Source organism: Ostrea edulis, chromosome 2, assembly GCF_947568905.1.
Source record: "Ostrea edulis chromosome 2, xbOstEdul1.1, whole genome shotgun sequence".
Taxonomy (NCBI): Eukaryota; Metazoa; Mollusca; class Bivalvia; order Ostreida; family Ostreidae; genus Ostrea; species Ostrea edulis.
Window position 1 is genome coordinate 57,467,894 of NC_079165.1, and position 27,500 is coordinate 57,495,393.

A 27,500-nucleotide genomic window follows, 5' to 3' on the forward strand; every position below is an offset into this window, starting at 1 on the left:
AAGTATCTTTGGAAGAAGGGGAACATAAATTGTAAATTTCAGGATTCCTGCACCCCTGGGGCCTTAGGGGCGGTGCAAAAACTGCCCAAAAATGACAAATTTTCAGAAATCTTCTCAAGAACCACACACATATAAGAAAAACTAAATGCATAGTAATGTAGAGCAGGAAGGCCTCTACCAAAATTGTAAATTTCATGATCCCCGGGGGTAGGGTTTCTGACCCCAGGGCGGGGTCAAACTTGTTATATAGTGTTTATGTGTAAAACACTTAAATAACATTTTCTTTAAACTAAATGGATAGAGCAGGTAGTCTTTTACCAAAATTGTAAATTTGATTTTCCCCAGAGTAAGGGTTTTGACCCCAGGGTGGGGCCAAACTTAGTATATATAGTATTTATGTGTAAGTTTGCTGATACTGTATAAAATCTAAGTGCATACTTAGAAATAGCAGAAAAGGATGTACAAAAAATGGTGAATTCCATAACCCAGGGTTATGACTTTAGGATGAGTCCAAATTAGTCATATATTTTGATGTTTTAATGTTAATACACCTATTATTTTAAGCCTTTCATCAGTGTATGTACTTTTGAGGGCAGTGAAGTTTTAAAAACACATCTTGTTTTATACTGTTGCTGAACATTAGAATTTAGCTTAGATATTCAGAAGAGGAATTTTTTTCTAGATTTCATAGCCCATGGAAGTAGTGATACTTTTTCACTAGTATTCAGGTGACCGATAAGGCCTGTGGGCCTCTTGTCTTTTTACATAAAGACAATAATTTATTTTTTATTATTATGATTTTTGTCTGAATGCCCATCAGTAATGCATAGCATTACTATTCTTTATGTTAGGCATTGTCAAGCAATGTTGGAGTGTGGGGTATGTGCAGTCTCAGCTTGCTCACTTTTTCTTTCATTTTTGGAACTTTTCTCTAGTCATGATTATCTAGGAATCAAACTTGATACATAGATAACAGAGCTCCAGATAATTTTTTACCACAACGAGTATTTACCCCCTGATTTTCAAATCAATGAGTATTTCGCTTACCAAATAAAGTCAAAAGAGTATTTTGTTAATTTACTGATTATATTTGCCACTAATACAGAATTCGATCACTTAATCTAAATATAATCAGATATTATTATGTGACCGAGTGTCTGACATATTAAAATGTAATACCTCATGATAAATTTCAAAATCCCAATGATAATGAAGAATGAAGAGTTTATGATAAAAATAACTACAAAGGATTTTCACCCGTAAATATACAAGTTTTTATTGTACAGTATTGAATAAATTTCATAAACACCAAACAAACAAACAAAACTATTTGTCATACTGTAAATTAAACTGTTATAACTGAGAAACCAAAAGCATTTTTGACCAAAAAATATCAGTTTTAAAGTCAAAAGATTTTCTGTCTTTCTATAGCACTTTTTAAAATTTAGATGAACCTAATTCTGCCCATATATATTATTTGCACTTAGTTTTCACTGCAAGTTACGGCCGGATTACCCTCACCTTGTACCGTTAACCAAGAATTGGTTTTCCTCCACCTGTGTAAAATGAGTGCATGCGTGACGTAAGTCGGTAAATAAATGCGTGACTCCCATTCTCGCAAATGCTTTTAAATAGTTAGTGATACAATGCTGCAGGAGCGGCGTTTCAGTAAAAAACTTTCAGTTAAAGTTTAACGGAAAAAGTATCGTTTGTCAGATGACATTTTCTGTGCCATGTTTGTAGCAGCAATCAATTGTCTACGATTGATAATACAAGTTTTTTCCCCTGTGCTTTCGACCACACTCTACCTCTTTAAGAAAGAAGTATAACAGTATTAGGCTTGTACATAATACAGTTGTTTTGAGTTATCTCTAAGCCATCTTTCAAAATTGTCTTTCTCATCTAAACGTTTTTCATAGAGATATTTCATGTAAAATAAGCGCTGAGCTAACCTGAATTCTTATGAATAGATAATTCGTACTCATATTATTCTATCATACGTATGCATTACTTTAGGATTGCGAAGCGTATTTACATTTGCTAATGCATAATTGTACGCCTGATTTTCAACTTAAATGCGTATTTGGTAAAAAATAATGAGTATTTACACTCTTATGCACCTTATCTGGAGCTCTGGATAAATGTAAGATAGAAATCTTTACCAAAAATGAGCATGAAGGCCTCTATCAAAATCTTGGAACTCATAAACCTGGGGTCATGAGTTTTAGGTGACACATAAACTGAAAATGCATTACCTCTTCATAAGCACTTTCTTCTTAGATATTTAGCTCATACTTGTCACAAAGGTTACCCACATGTATGATCTGGATTGTGTTCAAAATCATAGGGGCTAGCCCAGCTGGTAGGCTAGATATCATAGGGGCTAGCCCAGCTGGTAGGCTAGATATCTTTTTCTATTGATCACACTATATGAATTAACGTTTGTTATCACTACATTGGTCTGTTCATTCAAGTTCCTAGCACTATGTAGCTGCTACAATATTGAACGCAGTGTAGTCAATGCTAGTATGTTATGACCCTGAACAAAGGTCATGTTACCAAGGTTAATGTTAAATAAAAATTACAGATATTAGTTCAGACCTTCTCTGTACTACATGTAGTCATTTAGAAATATAAAAAAAACTCATACAAATATATTTCAGATTCTGGAATCAGTTCATTGATTGAGGGTAAGTTGATTACTTCTTTAGATTATCTTCACTGATTAAGGGTAACTGATCACTTTCTTGGTTTATTTGCACTGATTAAGGGTAAGCTGATCACTTCCTTGGTTTATTTGCTCTGAATAAGAGTAAGTTGATGAAAACAAGAATTTGTAAATTTGATGAATTTCTGTACAAAATGGAAAGTTCAGATTGTAAAACATGTTAATTGAGAGCTATCTGACAGAGCAAGCAGATATGATACAAAAATAACAATATATTGATTAGATATTGTTACTTTATTGAAGAAAATCTAATTTTACATGTAGTTAGCCCATGTGAATCAGTGCAGAGGGCGTACATATTTCTGAGAGACCATCTTCATGAAGAAGAACAGCTGATTGGTTACCTGTGCATTGTTTGTGGAAGACAGCAGCTCACTGATGATGAGAGAGTAGAAATGAGAGAGGGTGGAGGTTGTTCCAACAAGGAGAAGCTGTTGAAGCAACTGATCCACAAAGGAAATGAGCCATGCAAGGAGTTCCTGGAAAAACTAAAAGCATGCGATTGCTTTTATACCAGGTTCTGCCAGACTGTGGAGAGTCGGAGCATAATTGGTAAGTAATGGTGACAAATATGATTGTTGCATACATTTGTAGATGCAAGTTCATTTTAAGCACTATGTCTCATATATTATTTCAGATGCTAATTTTGAAAGTGTAATTTTGAAGGGAAAAAAATAATGAAATCTGTTTGGAATGATCCCTTCATAAAAGTTTTCACTCACCAATTTCAGAAGTGGAGAAATCCTCAGTTTCAACTTTTCAATATTTTTAGTAAACTCAGGTGACCTATTGCAATACGGAAGTTCCGAGTTCCCCAAGAGTTATTTCCCTTTGTCGAACTCTTCCGTAAATTATGACGTAAAATATGATGACAGTGGGTACATTTGCTAATTACTATCGTTGTATTATTTCTTAAAGTAGGGGTCTAGTAGCGTGACGTCATGTCCGGATCTAACTCCGGTATTGGTTCACGTGTTATTATTATTGGGTGGATTTATACTGTTTTTACATTTACCTGGATGTTTTTTAATTTAGTAATTTAAAAATGAATACAATAACACTCCATCACTTATATTTAAGTAGACTATGGCTCCAATCTTTTTTCCATTTTTTGTCATCTAATTCACACATAAAACCAGAGGTACATATTTGTTTAATTGATATACAGGGGTATTACATGTTAAAATTATCTGTAAATTAAAAAAAAATTCATGATATGCAATCATGCACTTGTTATATATTTGTTATCTTGTTATATATTTGTTATCTTCTATTATGTGAAAATCATCTTCAAAATGGCTATTTTTGGCCAAAAAATGTAAATATAAATTGAGATGCTGTGAAAATATGCTGCTGAGAAAGGGCAGATTTTTTAAATGTATTTTAACAAGCATTCATATATGAACATAATATGTGAGTTTGAATGAAAAATCACAAGTCAAATTTTTAAAATATTCATATTAGTAGTGTTGCAGTGCCGTATTTTTGACTGCCGAGGGCCTGTATTGAGTTCAATTTTGTACCACCATTATTAAAAAACATGAAACTATGTTAAAATTTCACTTTTAATTATTTAGTTAGACATATTTATTTCATATTTGAGGAAAAAAATTGCAGCATCATACCTCAAACAAAATTTTATGGACATATTCTAGGACTTCTTCAATGAATTCTGATATTGCCGTTTGACAAATGGGGGTACATGTAATAAATATACCATAATTTACTCATTATACTGACAACCCCCCATTTTTTTGTTTTTATCATACCCTCAAATGAACAATCTAAGTATTTAAACTCAAATTTTTGAGAAATCACAAGTAGGTCCAGGACTAGGGACCTACCTTAAAAGATGATATCCAGAGTTTCTGAGACCATCCTATGTCAGGGAAAAGGCAACTTTAGTGAGTTTATGAGTATTGGATAACAAAATGGCTCAAACAAATATTGTTAATTGCCATCTTTTTTTGATAAAAGCGTCACTCATGTAGAAGAGGAAACGAATAATGATTCAATAGCCAATTTGATGATCTTATTCAAACAAATTATACTTGATATGGCCAGAATATGCATACCAGTGATTGATATAAACAAAAGTTGCGCTTTTATTACATTAATCGTACGTAATCGTTATGTACAATGCCAGTCTACGATATAATGTATACATTGTGTACCCACCATACGTCATAAAATGCGAAAGAGTTCGACAAAGGGAAATAACTTTTGGGTAACTCGGAACTTGCGTATTGGTTGTCGTGCGTTAACAATTGAACACAATCAAACTTGGTATATAGTGTTTATTTGTAAAACACTTAAATAACATCTTCTTTAGTGCTATTAATACTAAATTGAAACAAAATGGATAGAGCAGGTAGTCTTTTACCAAAATTGTAAATTTGATGATCCCCAGAGTAGGGTTCTGACCCCAGGGTGGGGTGCCAAACTTAATATATAGTATTTATAATGTGTAAGTTTGCTGATACTGTATAAAATCTAAATGCATACTTGCAGATGTTTTAATGTTACTGTGAATTTACAGTAAGTGTGAACGACTCAGCTTCTCAAGTTCATTCGAGGTCTCGGATAGTTGGTTTCAAAACAAATCTGTCAATGATGACGCATCAAGGAAAGAACAATCACTGCAATTGGACCAATATTTAAAGGGGCGGGAATAAAAATAATTTTAGATGGTCACACGTATCTTTACACTAGTGTGTCATTAACCCTTACCAAAATATAAGCCCTCTGGCACACAGTTGCTGCAAATTTGCAGCGCATTTGCGGCAAGTTTGCCGCAACTAGTTGCGGCATATTTGCCGCAAGTATACTTTTCGTATGCAAATTTTCCTCTGGCACACAGTTTGTGGCACAGTTGCGGCACACACTTGCTGCACACTTCTGGCACAGTGTGCGGCATATTTGCCGCAAGTATACTTTTCATATGCAAATTTTTCCTCTGGCACACAGTTTGCGGCACACTCTTGCTGCACACTTCTGGCACACAGTTTGCAGCAAATTTGCGGCACACTTCTGACACTGTCTGCTCGAAATTAAGGGATCCTATATAAACTGTCATATTACAAAACAAAAACACAATAATAATTCAATTAATATAATTTCAAGAACAATGACACATCAAGTAATTAACATATATTCAAAAATACTAATTTAAAAAAAAGAGAGATTCAAAAACAGAAATGACCAGGTTCTTGTAAAATATGTTATCTATCATAGGAACAACAGTAGAAACATACTGGAAAAATGACAAATTAAAGGTAGAATTTTTCAACAACAACAAAAAAAAAAAAAATGAGAGAAGCATTTTTAAAATGTTAACATGTATCTTCAATGTTTTTATAACATCTATAATGTACAGGGTCTGGAAAATGTTAAGTAAAAGCTGAGTTGGTTACATAAAGTACCATGCTTAAAAAATGACTAAGTTCAACTTCACCATGCACATGTAAATTTTTCAAAGAATGCCTGATCACTTCCGAAAAGACACATGCACATTTCCAATGTTTCCATAACAGCTGTTCAAGGTCTGAAGAATGTCAAATAAATGCTGTAAGAGGAGTTGATTACAAAAAATAGGTACCATCTATTCAGGAAATGCTTTAAAAAATGACAAAGTTCAACTACACATAATTTAAAAAAAAAAAGTCTAATCATTTTCAAAAAGACGCATGCACATCTTCAATGTGTTCATAACAACTGTACAAAGTTTAAGGAATGTCAAGTTAGAGGTGCATGAGGATTTAATTACACAAAATAGTTACCATCTATTCAAGAAATGCTTTAAAATGACTTAAGTTCAACTACATGTACATTTTTTTTTAAAAATGTCTGATCACTTTCAAAAACACATATGCACATCTTCAATGTATTCATAACAACTGTACACAGTTTGAGGAATGTCAAATTAGAGGTATACGAGGAGTTGATTACACAAAATAGGTACTGTCGATTAAAGAAATGCTTATAAAATGACGAAGTTTAACTACATGTAAATTTTTCAAAAAATGTCTGATCACTTTCAAAAAGGTACACACACATCTTCAATGTATCCCTAACAACTGTACAAAGTTTGAGGAACATCAAGTGAGAGGTGTGAAAGGAGTTGATTACACAAAGTAGGTACTATTACAGGGACACTATTGTCGCTTGCCCACCAGTCATTCACCATTTTATAAACTGTTTGCACATTGTGCAACCCAACCAAAAATATAAAATATAATTATAACAAGATGTGAGAGTAAACTTAAAGAAACTGCAACAGCTTCTAATCCACAAATATTGCATTGTGCAATGTTAAAAAGTTCTCAGTGAAGTCCCACCCTGGCCATGAGAGTACATTTTATTTGGAAACTGCTGCATAAAGAATTTCTTTCAAGATCCAAGAGAAAAATATCAACCCACTGTGGCACTTTTCTGGCCTAAGGTCAGGTTGTGATTTAAATAGATTTGTGAATTTTGGCCGTTTTAGATCAATCATGTCAAATGAAAGTTTTTAAAAAAATAAAATCCTTATTAAACTAGCAAGTGCTATACAAATGATGCTATAAATGCTAGAATTGTATATACAATTAAGACAAAGGAGTTGACATGATCTTAAGGACATGTAATTAAAAAGGAGGTCTATCATTTGCATAACATGACTATGTGCATTGTGCATCAATAACAGGTTTCGGCAACATTTGCAGACAAGAATGAAATACCCGGTATATTCAAAATTCACACATGTAAACTATGCACTTTTCCTCAGAAAAATCTGGAGACAATCTACATGAATTTTAAAGTCAGTACTGTGAAGGACTTTACATTCTGATAAATTAATACAGACTTGTGGGCGCTTAATTATTAGGGAGAACACTGTAAACATTTACACAAGTTTTTCCATCATAGATGAACGGGAGAATAATAGGACTATCTCCATGCTGTCTGCGCCTTAGAATCAAAAACATGATTGAATTCTGGACCTTCTTCTAATCTTCCACATGTTCAGTACTTGGTCATCACAATCACATATTGTCCGCAACAACTCTACTGTCCCATCCATTTGTTGTGATAAACTGTAAATAGTTTTTCGGTTAAGACAGAGTGCCTTTACTCACAAATACATGTAGCAGTCTCATCCGATTCACTTGGCAAGTGTGTATAAATTGAAATGTCATTCTTTTTTTAAAACTAAATAACACTAAGTAACTTCATTAGTGATTTATACACATTAATCCAGGCCTGCATGTTGGAACTCTCAGATATGGCAAGTTGAAGACAGCCTATCAACACACCATCACAACTTCTGTATCTTCACGACTATCATGAAATATATTCTGAAAAAGATATAAAATGTAAATAATAACGAGATACCATTGGCTGTCCTATATACAAGTTTGCAAGGCGTCTAACATAGGAGGAATCATTCAGGGGTGTGTACATGTAATTACCGTCGCCCAACACCTGGGGCCACCGATTTTCAAAGCCGAGAAATAATCAATGTCGCGTTATAGCCCATTGGGCTAATAAATGCAATATTTGATGTACAACTGTTAATATCATGCTGACCAGACTTTACGTACAAATTAACTTTATTGCCAAGACAAGATCTTCAATCCATTTTAATAACGTATATGCATTGATGTAAGTGACAAAATTGAGATTCTGGAGGTCACATCCCTGATCATAATGCAGTTTAACTTTTCTAACTGGACATCTGGGTTCAAATCATAAGCATTTGAATAAAAAAAAAAAAAATCAACCATTCATTAAAAAACACCATTTACTGAATAAACTATTCAGTCTTGCAAATATAACACGAGTAGAAAGTAAACAAAAAATAGCATAATTATTACGGAAATAGGCCTAATTATTTGTTTGTTTTTCGGCCTTTTCCCCTCTCTCTCCATTTTTTTTAAGTGCCTATATGGTACTGTCCAAATGTATAAGAGAAAAAAAATCCGCGATGGCTACGATAATGCAACTAGAAGGAGTCTAATCTCATACAAAGGAAATTTTAAAAAAATAAATTCCACATAATTTCAAAGAATTGAATGAAGCATGTAAATTTATAAACGTAACACTGACTTGCAAGATTTGACGCAACAATATACATACAATGAGCGATGGTCAGTTTTGTTTTGAACAATATATTAGAGAGTTTATAACTATAAAATACACAGTAAATCACTTACTCAATGATTGGAAGATTCTCCTCAGAATATCTGCATCAACTCCTGTTCTCGATTCATGTTCAAGATGTTTACCGGGCCGGTATCACATCATGGCGTCTGTTGATATCAACTTTCGCGCTCAGCATATAATATTGAGTGAATCCCACACCCGACGCATTGAACCCGATCTCTATTTGCGACGCATAGAGCCGTAAAGCCCCATGAAGACCTACTTTGGTATACAGCTTAGATTATTTTAACTTAGTATCAATTAGCATTCCACAAACCAGAATAACGTACCTGGATAAAATCCTGATATGTAAATTACACGATATAAAGGTGAATTTTTACCACTCTCATTTGATTAATTTCAACTTACAAACCCAGTATCTGAATTGTAATCAACAGATATACATGTAAATAAAGAAAAGAAAAGAAACCTCTCTCTCTCTCTCTCTCTCTCTCTCTCTCCATTTATTTAGATATAGATATTTTTTCTTCACTTTTTTTTTCTCATTAGATTAAAATTCAGATACCTGTGCACTTACATCTTATTTTAAAGGGGCATTAGCTGTGAAAGTGATGACAACCATTTTCTTTTTTCTTTTTTTCCTCAAAATCTCTCAATGATATTGAAATACATATTGATGACTAATAAAAACATTTATTTTTTATTATGTACAAAAACAAGAGAATTAACCCTAATAAAACTACGTTAGATAACCGCTTTTAATGTAAAGAAATATATACGGAAGAAGTATTCACTGCACCCAAATCAAATCATTTCTCAAATAAAAACAAAACAGCATTTACATTTTGCTGACAGCATGAAAAGGTAACTAGAGAATAATTATACTGTCTTGCAAGACAATGATATTCAATTACCAAAATCACATAATCATTTTCAAGAGGTTAAAAGGTGTTTGAAATAATTAAATACAAGTGTAATTATTACTTTAATATGTAATAACTATTATAGGGCAACTTTCATTGAATTCAATATTTGGTGACAAAATGACCGCTAATTCCCATTAAGACAAGAAGATGGATGGAAGGGGTGCGAGAAATGTTGCATATATGTTCTATTATAGAAAATGTTGTGATGGATATATTGAAATGGCTCTTTTATTCTAAATATTCAAGAAAAGTCGTGAACTTTGGTGCCCTTGCTGTTTCAGTTCTAAAATTTTAAGAAAAAGGTTGTGAACTTCTGGCACACGATTCTGAATACCAAAGAAAAAGTTGTGGTGCACTTCTGGCACACAGTTTTGATTCTGAATACCAAAGAAAAAGTTGTGGTGCACTTCTGGCACACTGTATCGTTTAGGAAAAGTTGTGGTGCACTTCTGGCACACTGTGCCACTAGTGGCACACTGTGTGCTGCTAGTGGCACACTGTATGCCGCTAGCAGCATTAGCTGCACACTTCTGGCAAACAGCCCTGGCACACTGATTTGTTTGCCGCAAACTTGCGGCAAATTTGCAGCAAACTTTACATTTTGGTAAGGGTACATAATCTTTTAGCACGATGGAAGAGACTGCGAAAAGGGAAAACCAATACCAACTAAAACAATGACGTTGATTTTAAAATTACATGCCGAGGGTTTATTTTATGGTAAAATCAGTAAGAAATTAGGCGTCGTAAAGGCCACGTTATAAAATTGTCAATCATGGGAACTCTTGCACCGAAAATGTCGCCAACGAAGCTCACACCGGATGTACTTTTGTTTATCGAGTATGAAATTAAAAAGAAATCAAGTGTATATTAATAGAGAAATCAGACAAAATTTATTAAGAAGAAATATTTGTACCCCTGTAGAGCTGCGAGAAATTTTTAGGGAAATTACTTTCAAGAAACTGCAAAGAAAGTCCAAGAGAAGCATATTTCGTCTGAACACAGGGACTCGTCACGAAATTACTTTCAAGAAACTGCAAAGAAAATCCAAGAGAAGCATATTTCGTCTGAACACAGGGACTCGTCATGAAATACCTGTCTTTTTAAAATTTGACATCGTCTATTCTATATTTACAAATAAATGTAAATATAGAATAGAGAGGGCCAATTTGTGACGAGCCCCTGTGGTCTGAACACGAACGAAGTGTTGAAAACTTCTTTGCTACTGATTTTATTGCAATTTAGGCCGAGTCAGTTATATATATATATATATAGAGAGAGAGAGAGAGAGAGAGAGAGAAAACTCTAAACACTTTGTTCAAATATTTCGACCGTGTTACCGGTCTTTTTCAGTCGTGTTTTCGTGAAGGAGATCGGTAACACGGTCGAAATATTTCAACAAAATGTTTAGAGTTTTTCTGTATTTTACTTCCGAAAAAGAGACTTTATATATATATATATATATATATATATATATATGTATATATATATATATATATATATATATATATAGATAAAATTTCAAACTCCTATGGACATACAGTTAGGGGTGGACCAGTGATATAGGTTCAAAGGTATGCCAGTATCGCAACATTAACAATCAACCTTTGCTGTGGTTTATTATGACGTTATAGAAAGCGCGTCTAATGCAAACGAAATGCTGAATTTCTTTAATAATGTGTTACATGAACAGGAGAGGGATGGTTTGGGGAATTTAGTTTTTGCTAGAATTCACAGAACTTGCCTTTGTTCATTCAATTAACAGTATCTAGCGATGGTTACTTCCGAATTTCTTACGAAAATGTGGGTATATATAACAGTAAAAGACATCAAAGCATGCCATGTGTTGAAAATAAATGTTTTCTCGAAGTAGAATATCTATTGATCTTATTACTTAATCTGACAAATTATTTTAGGGGCGAGATCAAATGTTCAATGTTAGAGAAAACTGAGTTCGCATAGTTCTCACCAAGACACCCCCCCCCCCCAACCAACCAATACAAAACTAAATATGAAGTATGTTGAAACTAATCGATTAACAAGTAAAACAAATGAAAGTGTACATTGAAACTATTAAACATTTATTAAAATGTATTATTATGTGGTTTTAAAGTCAGTTGTCTTTTTTCCCCACTAATGTGCAATCGATGTCGGATGACAGAAACTAACGAGTTTTTACCCCCTCTTCCCCCTAACTATTTGAATTTAGAAATTTTTCCGACATCGATCTTTTCCAATGCTTTGCAAGATTTCGAAAATATCCTCTGAGAGATTCATTTTAAAATAACGATATGGAAACTGCGAATGTGAAAGAGACAACAAAACAAAAGCATTGTTCTTAAACGGACAAAATCGCCTATAGAAACATGTACTGAAATTTCTGATCACTTAAAACTGACAAGTATCTACAGGAATTTAAGGGAGTAACCTTTCAATATAGAGGCAACTGCAGATCCTGCCTTTTCCCGTAGCATTATCGATCCCGTCATTTTTTTTTCTTTTCAATATTCAGCACTATTTGAATTCTCTTTACATATCGGAGCTCGCCTTTTTCACCCTGTATTCCCCCTCCCATACCTATTGATACTGCGATGGATTATAAGTATAACACGGTTATTCCTGTTTAAAAGATAAAATTTATAAGGTATCTGATAAAAGTTACATCTTCTAAAGTTTACGAGATATCTTGTATCTTTTATAAGACATCTTAATATATTTTTTTTATTTATAAGATATCCCATCACTTTTATACATGTAGATATCTAGTATATATAAGATAAACTTTACAAGACATTTTATTAACGTAATTTCAAATCTCCGTTGTCAAATCAAAACCGATATTGAATCTCACGCTACGTACGGTGCAACTTACACTGAAATCAAATAGCGAAACTTGCACTTGTTAGGCACGAGATAATATAATGCCAAATACTTGGGACCGCCTACCTATAATTTAACCGACCTATCAAAAGCGCTCTTTAAAATCACTCGGGGACTTTCCAAATGAACTATCTGAAGCACATCATGTACTTGCCGATATGTCTCGTTCACACTTACTGTAAATCCACAGTAATACACCTATTCTTTAAAGCCTTTCATCAGTGTATGCACTTTTGAGGGCAGTGAAGTTTTAAGAACACATCTTGTTTTATACTGTTGCTGAACATTAGAATTTAGTTTAGATATTCAGAACAGGAAAATTTTTTCTAGATTTCATAGCCCGTGGAAGTAGTGATACTTTTTATGCCCCCCTTCAAAGAAGAGGGGCATATTGGTTTGCACCTGTCGGTCAGTCGGTAGACCACATGTTGTCCGCTCAATATCTTGAGAACCATTCACTTGATCGTAATGATATTTCATATGTGGGTTGGTTATAAAAAGAAGAGGACCCCTATTGTTTTTCAGGTCAAAAGATTAAAGGTCAAGGGTCAATCTACTCTGGACATAGGAATATACTGTCCGCTCAATATCTTGAGAACCCTTTGCTTGACAGACATCAAACTTGGTACACTGGTACATCTTTTAAAGGAGTAGATGACCCCTATTGATTTTGAGGTCACATGGTCAAAGGTCAAGGGTCAAACTGGACATAGGAATATACTGTACATTCAATATCTTTAGAATCCTTTGCTTGACAGACATCAAACTTGGTACACTGGTATATCTTTAGAAGAAAATGACCCCTATTGATTTTGAGGTCACATGGTCAAGGGTCAAACTGGACATAGCAATTTACTGTCTGTTCAATATCTTGAGAACCCTTTGCTTGACAGACATCAAACTTGGTACACTGGTACATCTTCAGGAGTTGATGACCCCTATTGATTTTTAGGTCACATGGTCAATCCACTCTTGACATAGGATTGTTATTGATACTTCTGTGTGTATGATTTTGTTTGCTGTTACAGAAGAGTATCAACCAGAAGTCGATTTAACAGCAGAAAAATTGGAGTATCATGAAGATATTATTATCGAAGAAATGGAGTCAAGTCGAGTTTCTAATATACTGCTTAGTCTCTGTATTCTGAGTGTTGCTGATCATGATGAAATTGAAAAAGAAACTACGAGGAAACTGAAAGCAAAGAAACTGATTGAGAAAATTAGATCACAGCAAGATAAAATACGAGCTTTCTACCATACATTAGAAGTCACCCATTGTGACAAAGCTCTCCAGTACATCAAAGACAATGTATGCAGACATCTTGTTAGTGCACCAAGTGAGTATACTGCTTCGTTCTACTCACTGTACACTTTGCAGTGATTATTTTAAGTTCATATAGATGAAATACAGGGAACTTAATGTTGTAGTCCTTGCATCAAAATGAAATGTTATCCATCCAATAACGGAATCAAGATCTTACAAAAGTATTTACTATTAGGCATACCCTGACTAAGGCTGAAACGATTCACTGAAATATCGATACTGTTCAATATAAATGCTGAATTCAAAGTTTTCATTGCCTCGATACGTATTTAGCTCACCTGGAAATTTGACCTACATTTAATCAATTTAACCTATTTAATATCTCCTGAACTATTTTAGAGCTTTCGTATTTTGTTTATAGGTTTCTTATGGCAAGGTTTTCATATCACACCATGATTAATGACCTTGTGACCTCGGTGTTATCCAGAACAACAAGATCATGTTAGTCATATTGGTGCTGAGGCATATCTGTACTATGTAAATCCATTTTCAGTTATGTTGTATGTAATCCTTTGGGGCTAGGTTGAGGCCACAATATGGGTCAAATTTTATCATGGGAATAAAGATTGATAAAAAAAAAAATCTTTAAAAAACCACAAAAGCTGAACAATGGCAGGGCCAAGGTGACTCAAGTGAGTGATGTGGCCCATGGGCCTCTTGTCTTTCTTCCCAGTGGAAACCAAATAATTTGAATATATCCAATGAAATATTTTGTTTTTACAGGTGAGTCCATTCGTTGTGTAAGGTTCAACTACAGAAACCTTTTGTTCGAATTTGAAAAAGTTGAAAGAAGAAAAATTGCATTTTACTCTGAGAAAATGCAAAACTTCAGGCAGCATTTCAACGAATTGCCAAAGGAGAATCATTTCGTCAAAACAGGTCTTCGAAAAGAGAAACTTGGCTGTGATTCTCTTCTTCGATTTCTTGAATGGATTCACAATGGTTTTCTGTATCAGATGGCACAAAGATTGCAAAATAGAAAACAGGAAGGTAAATTGCCTTTTGTTAGTAGTATCAGAAGGGAGGTGATGTGGTATTGGCTTGTCCGTCTGCTTGTTAATTTTTTAATGTCCAGGTCATATCTTTCACTCACTGAGGACTAGGACTATCAAACCAGGTCAGCTGATATATCTGTGAAAGGGGGGGGGGTGTTGTCACCCAAAAATAAGTCACTGGCCTCTTTCTGAAATTTTATGGGTATACATATAGTCAAATCATGTCCAGATCATATCTTGAGTACTATGAGGCTTAGGACCATAAAATTTGGTCATTTGATGCATTTTGAGGGGAAGGTATGTCACTGACGTCATGAATCATTCTGAAACTTGCTATGTAGCTTCTGTGTGGGTCACTCTAGATCATGTTGCAATTTTGATCCATTTTAACCTCAGTTGCAAGAGTTTTACCCCTTTATTTGAAAATAAATGTTATATGGAGGGTACATAATTTGTCTGGCTATCTTCTCCCATAGTTTTCAAGTGAGGACCATCTTATTTTACAGTTGTGCATGTGGCAGGAATTTTGATGGTTTTTTTTCAATTTTTGAAAAAAATTACACATTGTTGAACATTATCTGTTTTGACTGTGAACGTATTTAGTTTCATGTCAGATTAAATTTTGTTATTTTTGTGTCTAGGAAAAAACAATGAAATTAAATCCAATACGAATTTTTAATGAAAGGAAATGTTTATTTCAATGTCTGAAATATGGGTCTGTTATTCGTCATCTGTTTACAAATAACACATTTCACCAGTTCCGTAATCATCACCATTGTTTGATGTACCTGCACTTTTTTTAACTCATTACAGAAACACACAGGTGCAAATTAAAAAAGTTCAGAATAATTAAGAATGATTACTATCAAAACAGTACAGCACATTTTCAGATAATAAGTATTGATATTAACACAACAAAGTGTAGGTAGATCTACGGATTTCAGCTAACAGCTAACTCCTCATAGTTTTACATTTTAGTGTTAAATTAAAAAATTCAAATTCTGCTTTTCTCATAGACATATTACAGCATCCATGGGACCTGCACATTCATTATAGAAGCCCTTTGTTGTATTTGAAAAAACAGCCTCACATCATTATAAATGTTTAGGAGAGGTAGAATGCAGTACTCTTGTTTTATTACCCCCCCCCCCCTCTCCCTTCAAAGAAAAGGGGCATTGTGCTTTGGTTATGAGTAGAAGAGGACCCCTATTGTTTTTCAGGTCCGAAGGTCAAGGGTCAATCTACTCAGGACATAGGAAGACACTGTTCGCTCAATATCTTGAGAACCCTTTGCTTGACAGACATCAAACTTGGTACACTGATTTATCTTCAGGAGAAGATGATCCCTATTGATTTTGAAATCACATGGTCAAAAGTCAAGGGTTAAACTAGACATAGTAATATATTGTCTCCTATATTTTAAGAATTATTTGCTTGATTGACACCAAACTTGGTACACTGGTGCAGCATAAGGAGTAGATGACCCCTATTGATTTTTAGGTCACATGGTCAATCCACTTCTGACAGGAAGATAATTGTCTGCTCAATATTTTGAATTGGTGATACTACTATCAATTAAATGATGCATGTGTATAACCCTTTTCAATTTTGCACCATTGGGGGCATATATGTTTTACAAACATCTCTTGTTAAGTATTAGAACTTTGCTTATTGTGACAATTATATACATGTTAGTTTTAAAATAATACCTTTATGACTAATATTTCAATATTTAAGGAAGAGAAAGACTAGAGCAATCCATCTCCTTTGAAAGGATTAGAAATCTGAAGGATTTTCTATTGGAAGAATTAGAACCAATGCCTGTATCCAATGTTCTCTTGGAAGAGGAGGCATTTTCCGTAGATGACCATGATGCTGTGGAAGCTGTAGAAGGCATGGGGAAAAGACGACGTCAATCTGAGATTATTTATAACAGACTCTTAGCTGATGGTTCTGAAAGGACACTGGAAAGTTTCTTGTTTGCATTGAAGGAAAGGAAATTGAAACATATTCTAGACAATTTTGATGATTTTAGAAGCGGGCAGATGTCCAATACAGAACCCAGAAACCAAAGTAAGATTTATTATACTCCCCGCAACAAGTTGTGGGGGGGTATACTAGAATCGAGTTGTCCGTCTGTCCGTTCGTCCGTCCGTCTGTAGACGCAATGGTTTCCGGGCTCTAAAGCATTATCCTTTCCGCCTACCGTCACCATATCATATATATGGACTACCCATGGGATGAAGATGTTCCCTATCGATTTTGGGGTTCAAAGGTCAAGCGCACTGGACATCGAAGTAGCAATATGGTTTCCGGGCTCTAAAGCGTTATCCTTTCACCTACAGTCACCATATCATACATATGGACTACCCATGGGATGAAGATGTTCCCTATCGATTTTAGGGTCAAAAGGTTAAAGGTCAAGCACAATGGACATTGAAGTAACAATATGGTTTCCGGGCTCTAAAGCGTTATCCTTTCCACCTACAGTCACTATATCATACATATGGACTACCCATGGGATGAAGATGTTCCCTATTGATTTTGGGGTCAAAGGTCACGTGCACTGGACATCGAAGTAGCAATATTGTTTCCATTTAAATTCTTTAACGTCTTTTTTCATCGCATGGAGATGCTGTGTTCCTAGATAATCCATTTCTCCCTACAAACGAGAATACCCAAGGTTTGTCATGCCATTTGTTTTTTACACTCAGAAAAGAGATAGTTTATACCTATTACCAATACCCTTTGGGAGATTGGGGTAAGGGGGGGGGGGGTATTCTTAGTGAGCATTGCTCACAGTACCTCTTGTTTCCATCAGTGTTTTGAGTAGAATCCAGAATGATGTTTACTTTTATCTAGATCCAGAAAACCATAGTCACACTTGTAAGCATTATTGGTTTTAGTAAAATGACATTTTCCTTGGATGATTAATTAAGCTTTCTTAAAACCTTATTTTAAAGATGATGACCCCCCAGACCTGCAGATTGTACCAGTTGGAGGAATGCAGATTCCTGAAGGTAAAGTTTAAAGGAAGTGAATTCATGACAACAAAGATACCCCTTGAATGTTGGTAGAATTATACAATGTCCGCAAGCACACTAATCAATAAAAATTCCTCTCTTATTAAAGTCAATTGCTCATTAAGAAGCATCTGTAACAAAAAAGGGAGAAAATACAACAGACCAGACTGGGATTTGAACCTGGGCCCCTGAATCTCTAGTCAGGTGCTCTACCAATTGAGTTATCTGGCCGCCAGCAATTGAACCCATTTCACTTTGAAGACATCAATCTTTATCCCCTGACACTCATTTTCACCTGTCAGTTCCAGGGGCTGGTCTATGGCACCAAATGTAACAGGAAGGGAGAAAATGCAACAAACTAGTCCGGAACCCGGGCTCCCTGATTCTCTAGTCAGGTACTCTACCAACTGAGTGTGTGCTCTACCAACTGAGCTATCTGGCCACTGGTGGTTGAATCAGTCTGACCATCACATTCCTTCCTCTTTAAATTGTCTTAGTCCTCACAAACACACAACCATACAGTCATGTGATATGTACAGACTGGACTCAAAATTTCACGCTTTTTCAACCTCATTCATGCTGTCACGCCTATACATTGGAATTTACGCAAAATGAAAAATTGTACAGATTTTCAGGTCCACTCCTGTAAATTTAGTCTGACAGTTAATTCACTCCCAATTAAAGTCAATTGTTTTGATTGCATAACTTATCAATTTCCTACTGCTGGACTTGGATATGCCTGGCAGATCTCAGACAAAAGTGCTCTGCACTGTGGTCAGAAATATGTCAAACAGGTGTGTTTAAGAAGAAACCAAGCCATGATTGTCTTCACTTTAGGTTTGACTTTATTTCAAATGAATTAAAGGTAAAGAAAATGATCACAGTCTTTATGATGATTTGTCACTTTAGGCTGTTTAGACATCGTATTTATGAGGAGAAATGGGTAAATTTCAGAGAAAGCATCTTTTATGACTATTGAAATGTTTTTTAAAATCTTGTTTTTTAAGTGTTATGGTGGATTAATTGAAGAAAAATGTATGATCATTTTAATTATAAGTTGATTATGTCACCAAATGTGATCACCTGAATTTTCTCTAATCATTGCTAATCACAAATGCTATGTATGTATGATAAATCATGACATATTTTAATGTCTCAACAACAATCAAATTATGGAATTTGTGAAAATATTTCTCAGCATTATACTTTTATAGACATATAAACCCATTTTATGATTGATATTCTGTACGTAGTTTTTACCACATTTTGCAAACTTGTGTCCAGATTTTTCACTCAAAATCGCACCTCTTTAAAGGCATTGTACAGATTTGTGGTTGAAAAAGTATCACATGTTTGCAAAACCCAGATTCTTTTGCCCCAGGCTGGACTTTCACCTGCATTTCCACAGGTGGTAAATGTAAAGCAGCAGTCACACCTTACCCTATAAAGCTAACAGACGGCCAATGGATAACAAAATTGTCAACCAGTTTGTCTCCGTTCTTTTGTGTTTCTTGTCCGTTTTTCTTTCGGCTAACACGTTCAATATCCGACAAAGGCCGGTGTATCTGCCAGGTGGAAAGTTTTGTTCATGTTCAAAATTTGAAATGGATACAACCAGACTATGGAGTCCACTTTGTGTATGGTAGCTATGCGTTGTTATATGTTTCTTTTCCTGTACTTGTCCAGTTCACATCCGTTTGATGTTTAATGGACACGAGTCACGACCAAACTACTACCGGACATGCAGCAGGTCAGCCGAAGATGTAATGGACTCCAACCGCATTTTTATGGACATGAAACATGACATTTTGTTCCTATTTATCTTACATTCATAATTATTTCTTAAGTTTATATGTATTCTGCTTCTTTTAATCTGTGTTTATTGTACTAATTTCTGTTTGTATGTATGTTATATGCAGGACCATATTGAAAACTAGCATTATCGCTATGTAATCCTGGATAAATAAAGGCTTTATTATTATTATAAACTGAAGAATAACAGTTGTCAAATGGAACAGGACCAATAGAAGTCCATTTGTCTAACATTGAAAGAATGTTATATCAGTTTCTCATGCATCCCACTTTCATTTAACCCAGTAATTGTCCATTATTCAGACGGTAATGCCTTCGGGAATCTCTCCAGATTCAGACAGGATTCTACCTATGAATCTTGGATGGTCTGCTCTTCCCCAGCATTGTGAAAGGGAGAAGATGGGGGTCTTATAGCCTTTTACCCTTCCCAACATTTGTAGACCTTCCTTTTAGAGGCATATCTGAAAAGATATATCCACTTTCAATTATATCCATTTTGTCAGTCCATTACAAGTCCGTTCGTCTAATGTTGAAAGAATGTTATATCAGTTTCTCGTGTGTCCCATGTTTGTTTAACCCGGTACTTGTCTGTTAATCAGACGGTAATGTCCATTAATTGACCGTTGATTGCCCAGTATGTGTCCAATAATATTGCGGTTCTTGTGCGTTTTATACGCTTCATACACCTATCACAGGAGTCCTGAGCAGCAGCAGGAACGACTTTCATTAACGGATACCAACAGACAGCATTATGTCACAATTATTTTTACATGTGTGACGTCCATTTCTGCTATCTGTTAGGTGTGACTGCTCCTTAACAGGAAGGGAGAAAATGCAACAGACCAGATTGACCGGGATTCGAACTTGGGGCCCTAGAATCTCAATCAGGTGCTCTACTAATTGAGCTATCTGGCCACCAGTGATCGAATGCATCTGACCACCACACATAATTCTGAGAATTGATTTCTTCCTCTAAACTGTGGTTCAATCTGATATCCCACTACATCTATTTCATTATTTAATTCACTTTCTGGTGATGCCATTTTAACTGGGTTTCTAAGCATGGATGTTGTGCAATGTGCCAAAATGCAGCGTATCCTACTGATGTCAGCATCAGTGCTGCCCTCTAGTTGTTGCTAAGAGAAAACCCAGCAGGGAGGTAATGATTTTACTAATATGGCAGCTCCAAGGGTTAAAAATATTGTTAATCATTTTCAAATATCACCTTACTGAAGAAAGCTATATTTTGATGATTTTCAGAATTCCTTGATACATGATCAAAATGATTTTAAATCCTTTGTCACATTATCATGTTCATCTCCATTAATATAAAAATGAGCAACCACTCCATGGCTGTTGAAAAATACAACTGCTAATTTGAATATTGTAATACATGTAGTGTGCAAAAGTGATAAAGGGATGATCTAGTAATACAGAATGAATTCCTGCTCCTCTTTTGAAAGGAATAAGAATTATTTTTACATACGATCACATTTCTCATGCTTATTCCTAAACTTTATCACTCTTTTTTTAAATCAGCAACACACATTTTATCTGACACTAAGTAAATGAATTTTTATATTTGTAATTCAGAATTTTTTTTTACAGACCTTGAATCAAGACCAGATTTGGATATGATGGTATCAATTCCATTCACGGGAGATGAAAGAGCCTTACAGCAGGTTGTAGACCAAATAGAAAATGACCATGACCTAAGGGTACTGGTGGCTGAATTGTCTCATTTGGAAATTAGGAAAGTTCAAAAAGGATCTGTTGTTCTTCATTTGATTCCTTTGACTGATGATGCCTGTGTCCAGTTTTTGGATGAGAAAGGAAAATGTCTGAAGCAAATGGTAGAAAGGCTGCTGATAGCTGGAGGAATCAAAGAGGAAATGATTAAAGGAAACATCTCAGTGACTGTCTTTGTAAATGAAAAGGAAAATGAAGGTAGTGAACTGTAATTCTATTATTTTTTTTATTGCACATGAGCTTAGCTGACTCAGAATCTGGTGATACAAAAAAAAAACACCACTGAGCTTTGTAGGAATCACAAATTATATAAAATCCACTTTGTGCCAATCAAAAACAATGCTCCCTCGATATATTTAAATATATTCAAATTATTATAGATTCCATAACCCTTGGGGCAAGTGATACTTTTAACTAATTCTCAGGTGACCGATAATTTGCATGTACATGTATTATGTTGCATTGGAGCATCGTAAAACACAGCTATAGCAAACCTCCTGGGCTAGCGAAAACAGTTCATTATAACCAAGCTTTGTTATTTATATTCAATAAAGTTTAGTTACTTTCCTCACATGGGGATAAGTGTGAATTCATATTGTGTTTGTTTTAAGTATGTTTTACTGTATATCAATTTGACATGGTTGATTTTCTATTTGACAGCTGTCAAGGATAAGCAAAGTATTGGAAAAATGAAAGTAAGAGAGAACTGGAACCTTCTTGAAGAAGAGCTGGAACCCTCTAGCATGGTTCATAGGTTAAAAGTCAAAGGAATTTTAAAGGAAGATGAGGAGAAAAATGTATTGAAACAAACAACAAGGAGGGGAAAAGTAAACATCCTACTGAAGACATTGATGAATAATGAAAGAGAAGATGCCATTGATAAGTTTATTGAAGCTTTGAAGGGATTAGGAAAGAGTGAAATTGCATCACAAATTCAACCAAAACCAGACATGCATGAAGAAGCAGGTGGGTTCGGAGATCCTATATACATATGTCCTATTTTTACTCCCTCAACAACATAGGGATCAGGGTAGTTGTGACAGCTTTGATCATGTGATGTACTGTATGATATCTCCTGTGGTTGAATAATTTTGCAATTTGAGTCCTTAATGGTTGCGTTTTGATATCTACATTTTTAACTCGCCTGAACATGTGAGCTTATCTGATCAAGTTCATGTCTCTATTGTCTTCTGGTGTCTGATAACTTTTCTATTCTCAAGAACCATTTTGCTACTTTCAAACACGCTTGGTACAACATATCCATTGGTGAGGGGAATAAATTTGTTCTTCAAATATTAAGGGAAGATAATCAGAAATTAACAATTGATTTGCGTCAGGATTGACATGGACTGTTAGTAAAATTAAAATGAGTAACAAAACCATTGTCGGGTCAAGTGTCTTCTGGTGTCTGATAACTTTTCTATTCTCAAGAACCATTTTGCTACTTTCAAACACGCTTGGTACAACATATCCATTGGTGAGGGGAATAAATTTGTTCTTCAAATATTAAGGGAAGATAATCAGAAATTAACAATTGATTTGCGTCAGGATTGACATGGACTGTTAGTAAAATTAAAATGAGTAACAAAACCATTGTCGGGTCAAGTTTTTGGTTGGTTTTTTTTTTTATTGAAAACTGAGATAAACAGAGAAATTCTTGCTCATATTTTCAGCCAGACATTTTATTGCTTACAATAACTTCTAGAAATATATGTTCCTTATCTACCGTATAGCGGGTTTTTTCCGCGGGATTATAATTTTGGCTTATTTTAGCAGTTAGATAGCTTTCCGCCAAAATTTCCATCGCTAAATATGCACTCAATTGCAGCTTCAGTATTTTAAAGAGAGAAAACTCTTCCTTGTCCTCCAAAATATTTTCCGCTAAAATTATTAGTATACCTTTCAGCCAGAAAATTGCCAAATTTTAGACCCGCGGAATAAACCCACTATACAGTATGTGACTTATGAATTTTACAACAGTTCATGGGAGGTAAATTTGGAGATTTAGAATACAAGTGAGATGAATTAAAATTTCATTTTATTTTCCTTTAGAACAAGATCTCGATAACACAATGTATACACTCAAAATTTAAGTGAGAAATAATATATCTTTTATCCAGATTTTGTCAAATTTGCAGTAATAACCCGATGTATAACGACTTTGCTCTATATTATTGTTTTAGGTTTCTCATTCAGTATTTGTCAAACTTGCAGGAATGGTATATGCACCTAGTGTAAAGATGTTGTTTTGTATGTGTTTTGGATGGGTTGCACAACCTGCAAATGGCTTATAGAATGGTGAAAGGCGGGCGGGAGGGTTAGTGGGCGTCCCTGTAATAGGGTACTTACTTTGTGTAATCAAATCCTCTCACACCTCTAACTTGTCATTCCTCAAACTTTATACAGTTGTTATGGATACATTGAAGATGTGCATGTGTCTTTTTGAAAGTGATCAGACATTTTTCGAAAAATTTACATGTAGTTGAACTTAGTCATTTTTTAAGCATATCTTGAATAGACAGTACCAATTTTGTGTAATCAACTCCTCTTACAGCATTTATTTGACGTCCTTCAGACCTTGTAAAGCTGTTATGGAAGCATTGAAGATGTACATGTGTCTTTTTGGAAGTGATCGGACATTCTTTGAAAAATTTACATGAAAATGATGTAACTTAACTTTGTCATTTTTTAAGCATGTACATTTTGTATTCATGATATCAAAATTAAGGAATTAAACATTGGGTGAATATCTCAAGTCCCTTTGAATTTCAAATAGAATCATAAAATTGTATGTAACTGGAAGGGGAAGTTTTAATTCCATTGTAAAATAGATTTTCTTATATGTATTTATTTTATTCTAGTATTGACACTTATGGGATGCTATCTTTACACTATCCCTTGCTTTGAGGGGATTCCCCACTTAGCAAAGCTCTTGTAGATATATTTACTTCGATAGCTGAATGTGAAGGAAATATTGGAATACTTATAAATGTCTTATTTTTCTAATTTAATTTTTTAGAGAAAGTTCGTAGAGGACTATTATGCAAATTTCAAGAAGTAATTGATGAAATAGAATCATCCATCATGGAAGACACGTTAAAGCGCTGTGACATTGACCCAGGGAAAGAACTTAGTTCTGGGTTAGGAAAAAGTCGCAAGGAAAGGGCTTACAATTTCCTGATCTCCGTGATGTTGAATGATGTTTATATTCTAGCGCTGAAAGATGTTTTAGAATACAGAGGTCTTCATGAATTAGTTGATTTGCAAGAAGAGACAGAACTTTCTTCAGGTAAATTATGTTATGTAGTAGATTCTACTCATTTTATAAGTATTGATAGGAGATTTAAGCAAATGATGACCAAGTGATATAATTTATATTTGATTCACAGGGACAAAGCGTAAGCATCCTGAGAATATTAAAGTAGAAAATGGAAGTACTCTCTTCGAATGCCAGTACAAAATAGTGAAGAAAGAGGAAAAATGTGAGTATGCTCAAGTGTGAGGACTTATCTGCTATTGCTATAAAATGGTAACCTCAACAGTGATGGAAATGAAATTTAATCTAAGCCTAGACAACGGTCAAAATGATTGATGGCCTAATGGTCTGGGACCAGTAAATTATGAATTTTTGGGTCATTGAGTTTATTAGGTCTCCTGAGTAAACTCAGATGACCTATTGATATTGATCTGTGTCTGTCATGCGTTTACAATTGAACATGTTTAGCTTCTTCGTAATAACTACCATTCCAATTCTTTTCAAATTTTGTTTGAAGTGTCTTTGGGACAAGGGGGACATAAATTGTAAATTTCAGGACTCTTGCACCCCTGGGGCCTTTGGGATGGGCCAAAAATTGACCAATTTTCAAAAATCTTCTCTACAACTGCACCTGTATAAGAAAAACTAAATGCTTAATGATGTAGAGCAGGAAGGCCTTTACCAAAATTGTAAATTTCATGCATACATGTGATAAATTTTCAATCGCAAATCTGTTGAAAAAGTGTGCAATTTTGTGTACAGTCTGTACATATCACATGTGTGATCATGATCCCCGGGGTTGACGTTCTTACTACAGGGCAAGACAAAACTTTGTATATAATATTCATGTGAAAAACATTTAATTAAAATCTTCTTAAATTTTATTGATACTAAATTGAAAGTAAATGGATATTTAGAATGAGCAGGTAGCCCTTTATTAAAATTGTAAATTTCATGACCCCCGGGGTAAAGGTTGTGGTACATGTATCAGAATGGTGTCAAAATGGTAAGTGATTAAATGTGTTAACAATTGAAAATTTTTAACTTCTTGATAACTACTATTCCAATTCTTTTCAAACTTGGTATGAAGCTTCTTTGGGACAAGGGGAACATAAATTGTAAACTTCAGGACTCCTGTACCCCTGGGACATTAAGGGCGGGGCAAAAATTGCCCAAATTTGACCAATTTTCAAAAATCTTCTTCTCTACAACTGCATGTGTAAGAAAAACTAAATGCGTCTTGATATAGAGCAGAAAGGCTTCTACCAAAATTGTAAATTTCATGATCCCCGGGGTAGGGGTTTTGACCCCAGGGCAAGGCCAAACTTGGTACATAGTGTTTACGTGTAAAACACTTTAAAAATAACATCTTCTTTAGTGCTATCGATACTTGATTGAAACTAAATTGATATTTAGAAAGAACAGGCCATCCTTTACCAAAATTGTAAATTTGATGATCCTAGGGGTAGGGATTTTGGTATCAGGGTGGAGCCAAAATGGTCAGTTATTAAATGTGTGAACAATAGACATGTTTAACTTCTTTTTGATAACTATCATTCCAATTCTTTTCAAATTTGGTATGAAGCATCTTTGTGACAAAGGGAACATAAATTATAAATTTCAGGACTCCTGCATCCCGGGGCCCTAGGAGCAGGACAAAAATTGACAAATTTTCAAAATTCTTCTATACAATCACACATGTGTAAGAAAAACTAAATGCATAGTGATGTAGAGCAGGAAGGCCTGTACCAAAATTGTCAATTTCATGATCCCTGCGGTAGAGGTTCTGACTCCAGGGCAAGGCTAAACTTGGTGTATAGTATTTTTTTGTATAATTTTTTTTAAAAAAAAAACATCTTTAATGTTATTGATATTGAATTATAAATAAATAGATATTTAGTATGAGCAGGTAGCCCTTTACCAAAATGGTAAATTTCATGATCCCAGGGAATGGGTTTTGGTATCAGGGTGAGACCAAAATGGTCATTGATTATATGTGTTAATAATTGAAATTTTTAACTTTATTTTGATAACTACCATTCCAATTTCAATTAAGTGTTTATATGTAAAACATTTAGATAGCATCATCTTTAATGCTATTGATACTAAATTGAAACTAAATGGATATTTAGAGCGAGCAGGTAGTCCTTACCAAATGGTCATAAATGTGTATGTTAACTACTGAACAGTTTTAACTTCCTTTTGATTACTTTACCTAAAGTCAATATGTTTAACGAATCAGACCTGACACACAATTTTGAAGTAAGCCCATTTTTGTTGTGTCCTTACAATGATGATACAAGACAACCAATATAAAAGAACCAATATAAAAATAGGGTATAAGTGCTTGTTTTTATGCCCTATACAAATGTTTAAATCCTTACTAAGAATGGCTGTTAAAAGTCTTTTTGCCAAATAGTTGTTGTAAAAATTGTCAGAAAGGCCTTGAATAACGGAAATTGGAAATGGTCATCCCAGGATGTGATGGCACATAATATACCACATATATTTTTAAGAAAATGTCATATTTTTCAAAAATTGTCATATGAAAGGTTTAGAGGATTAGAATTGAAAGATGGTTATCTTTGGGTGGTTTTAGAAAAAGTGGGATCCTGTTGAGGACTAAAATTTAGTCTTAGAAAGTTGGTCAGAGATTAGATATGGATTGC

The 27,500-nt window shown here is 34.6% G+C and overlaps 1 protein-coding gene across 9 annotated transcripts in view; it reads left to right on the plus strand.

Moving 5' to 3' along the window:
- Positions 1-27,500, plus strand: part of LOC125681968 (uncharacterized) — a 46,813-nt gene that overhangs the window by 10,392 nt on the left and 8,921 nt on the right. For 5 of the 9 annotated variants that reach the window (XM_048922270.2, XM_056154547.1, XM_056154549.1 and 2 more), the window contains 10 exons: positions 2,664-2,690; positions 2,993-3,280; positions 13,701-14,009; positions 14,720-14,986; positions 16,729-17,064; positions 17,955-18,011; positions 21,435-21,773; positions 22,236-22,541; positions 24,595-24,864; positions 24,965-25,057. In XM_048922270.2, coding sequence (XP_048778227.2) covers positions 2,664-2,690; positions 2,993-3,280; positions 13,701-14,009; positions 14,720-14,986; positions 16,729-17,064; positions 17,955-18,011; positions 21,435-21,773; positions 22,236-22,541; positions 24,595-24,864; positions 24,965-25,057 — 2,292 coding nt within the window. The remainder of the gene's footprint in view (positions 1-2,663; positions 2,691-2,992; positions 3,281-13,700; positions 14,010-14,719; positions 14,987-16,728; positions 17,065-17,954; positions 18,012-21,434; positions 21,774-22,235; positions 22,542-24,594; positions 24,865-24,964; positions 25,058-27,500) is intronic. The other 4 variants (XM_056154546.1, XM_056154550.1, XM_056154545.1 and 1 more) reach the window with 1 other exon arrangement.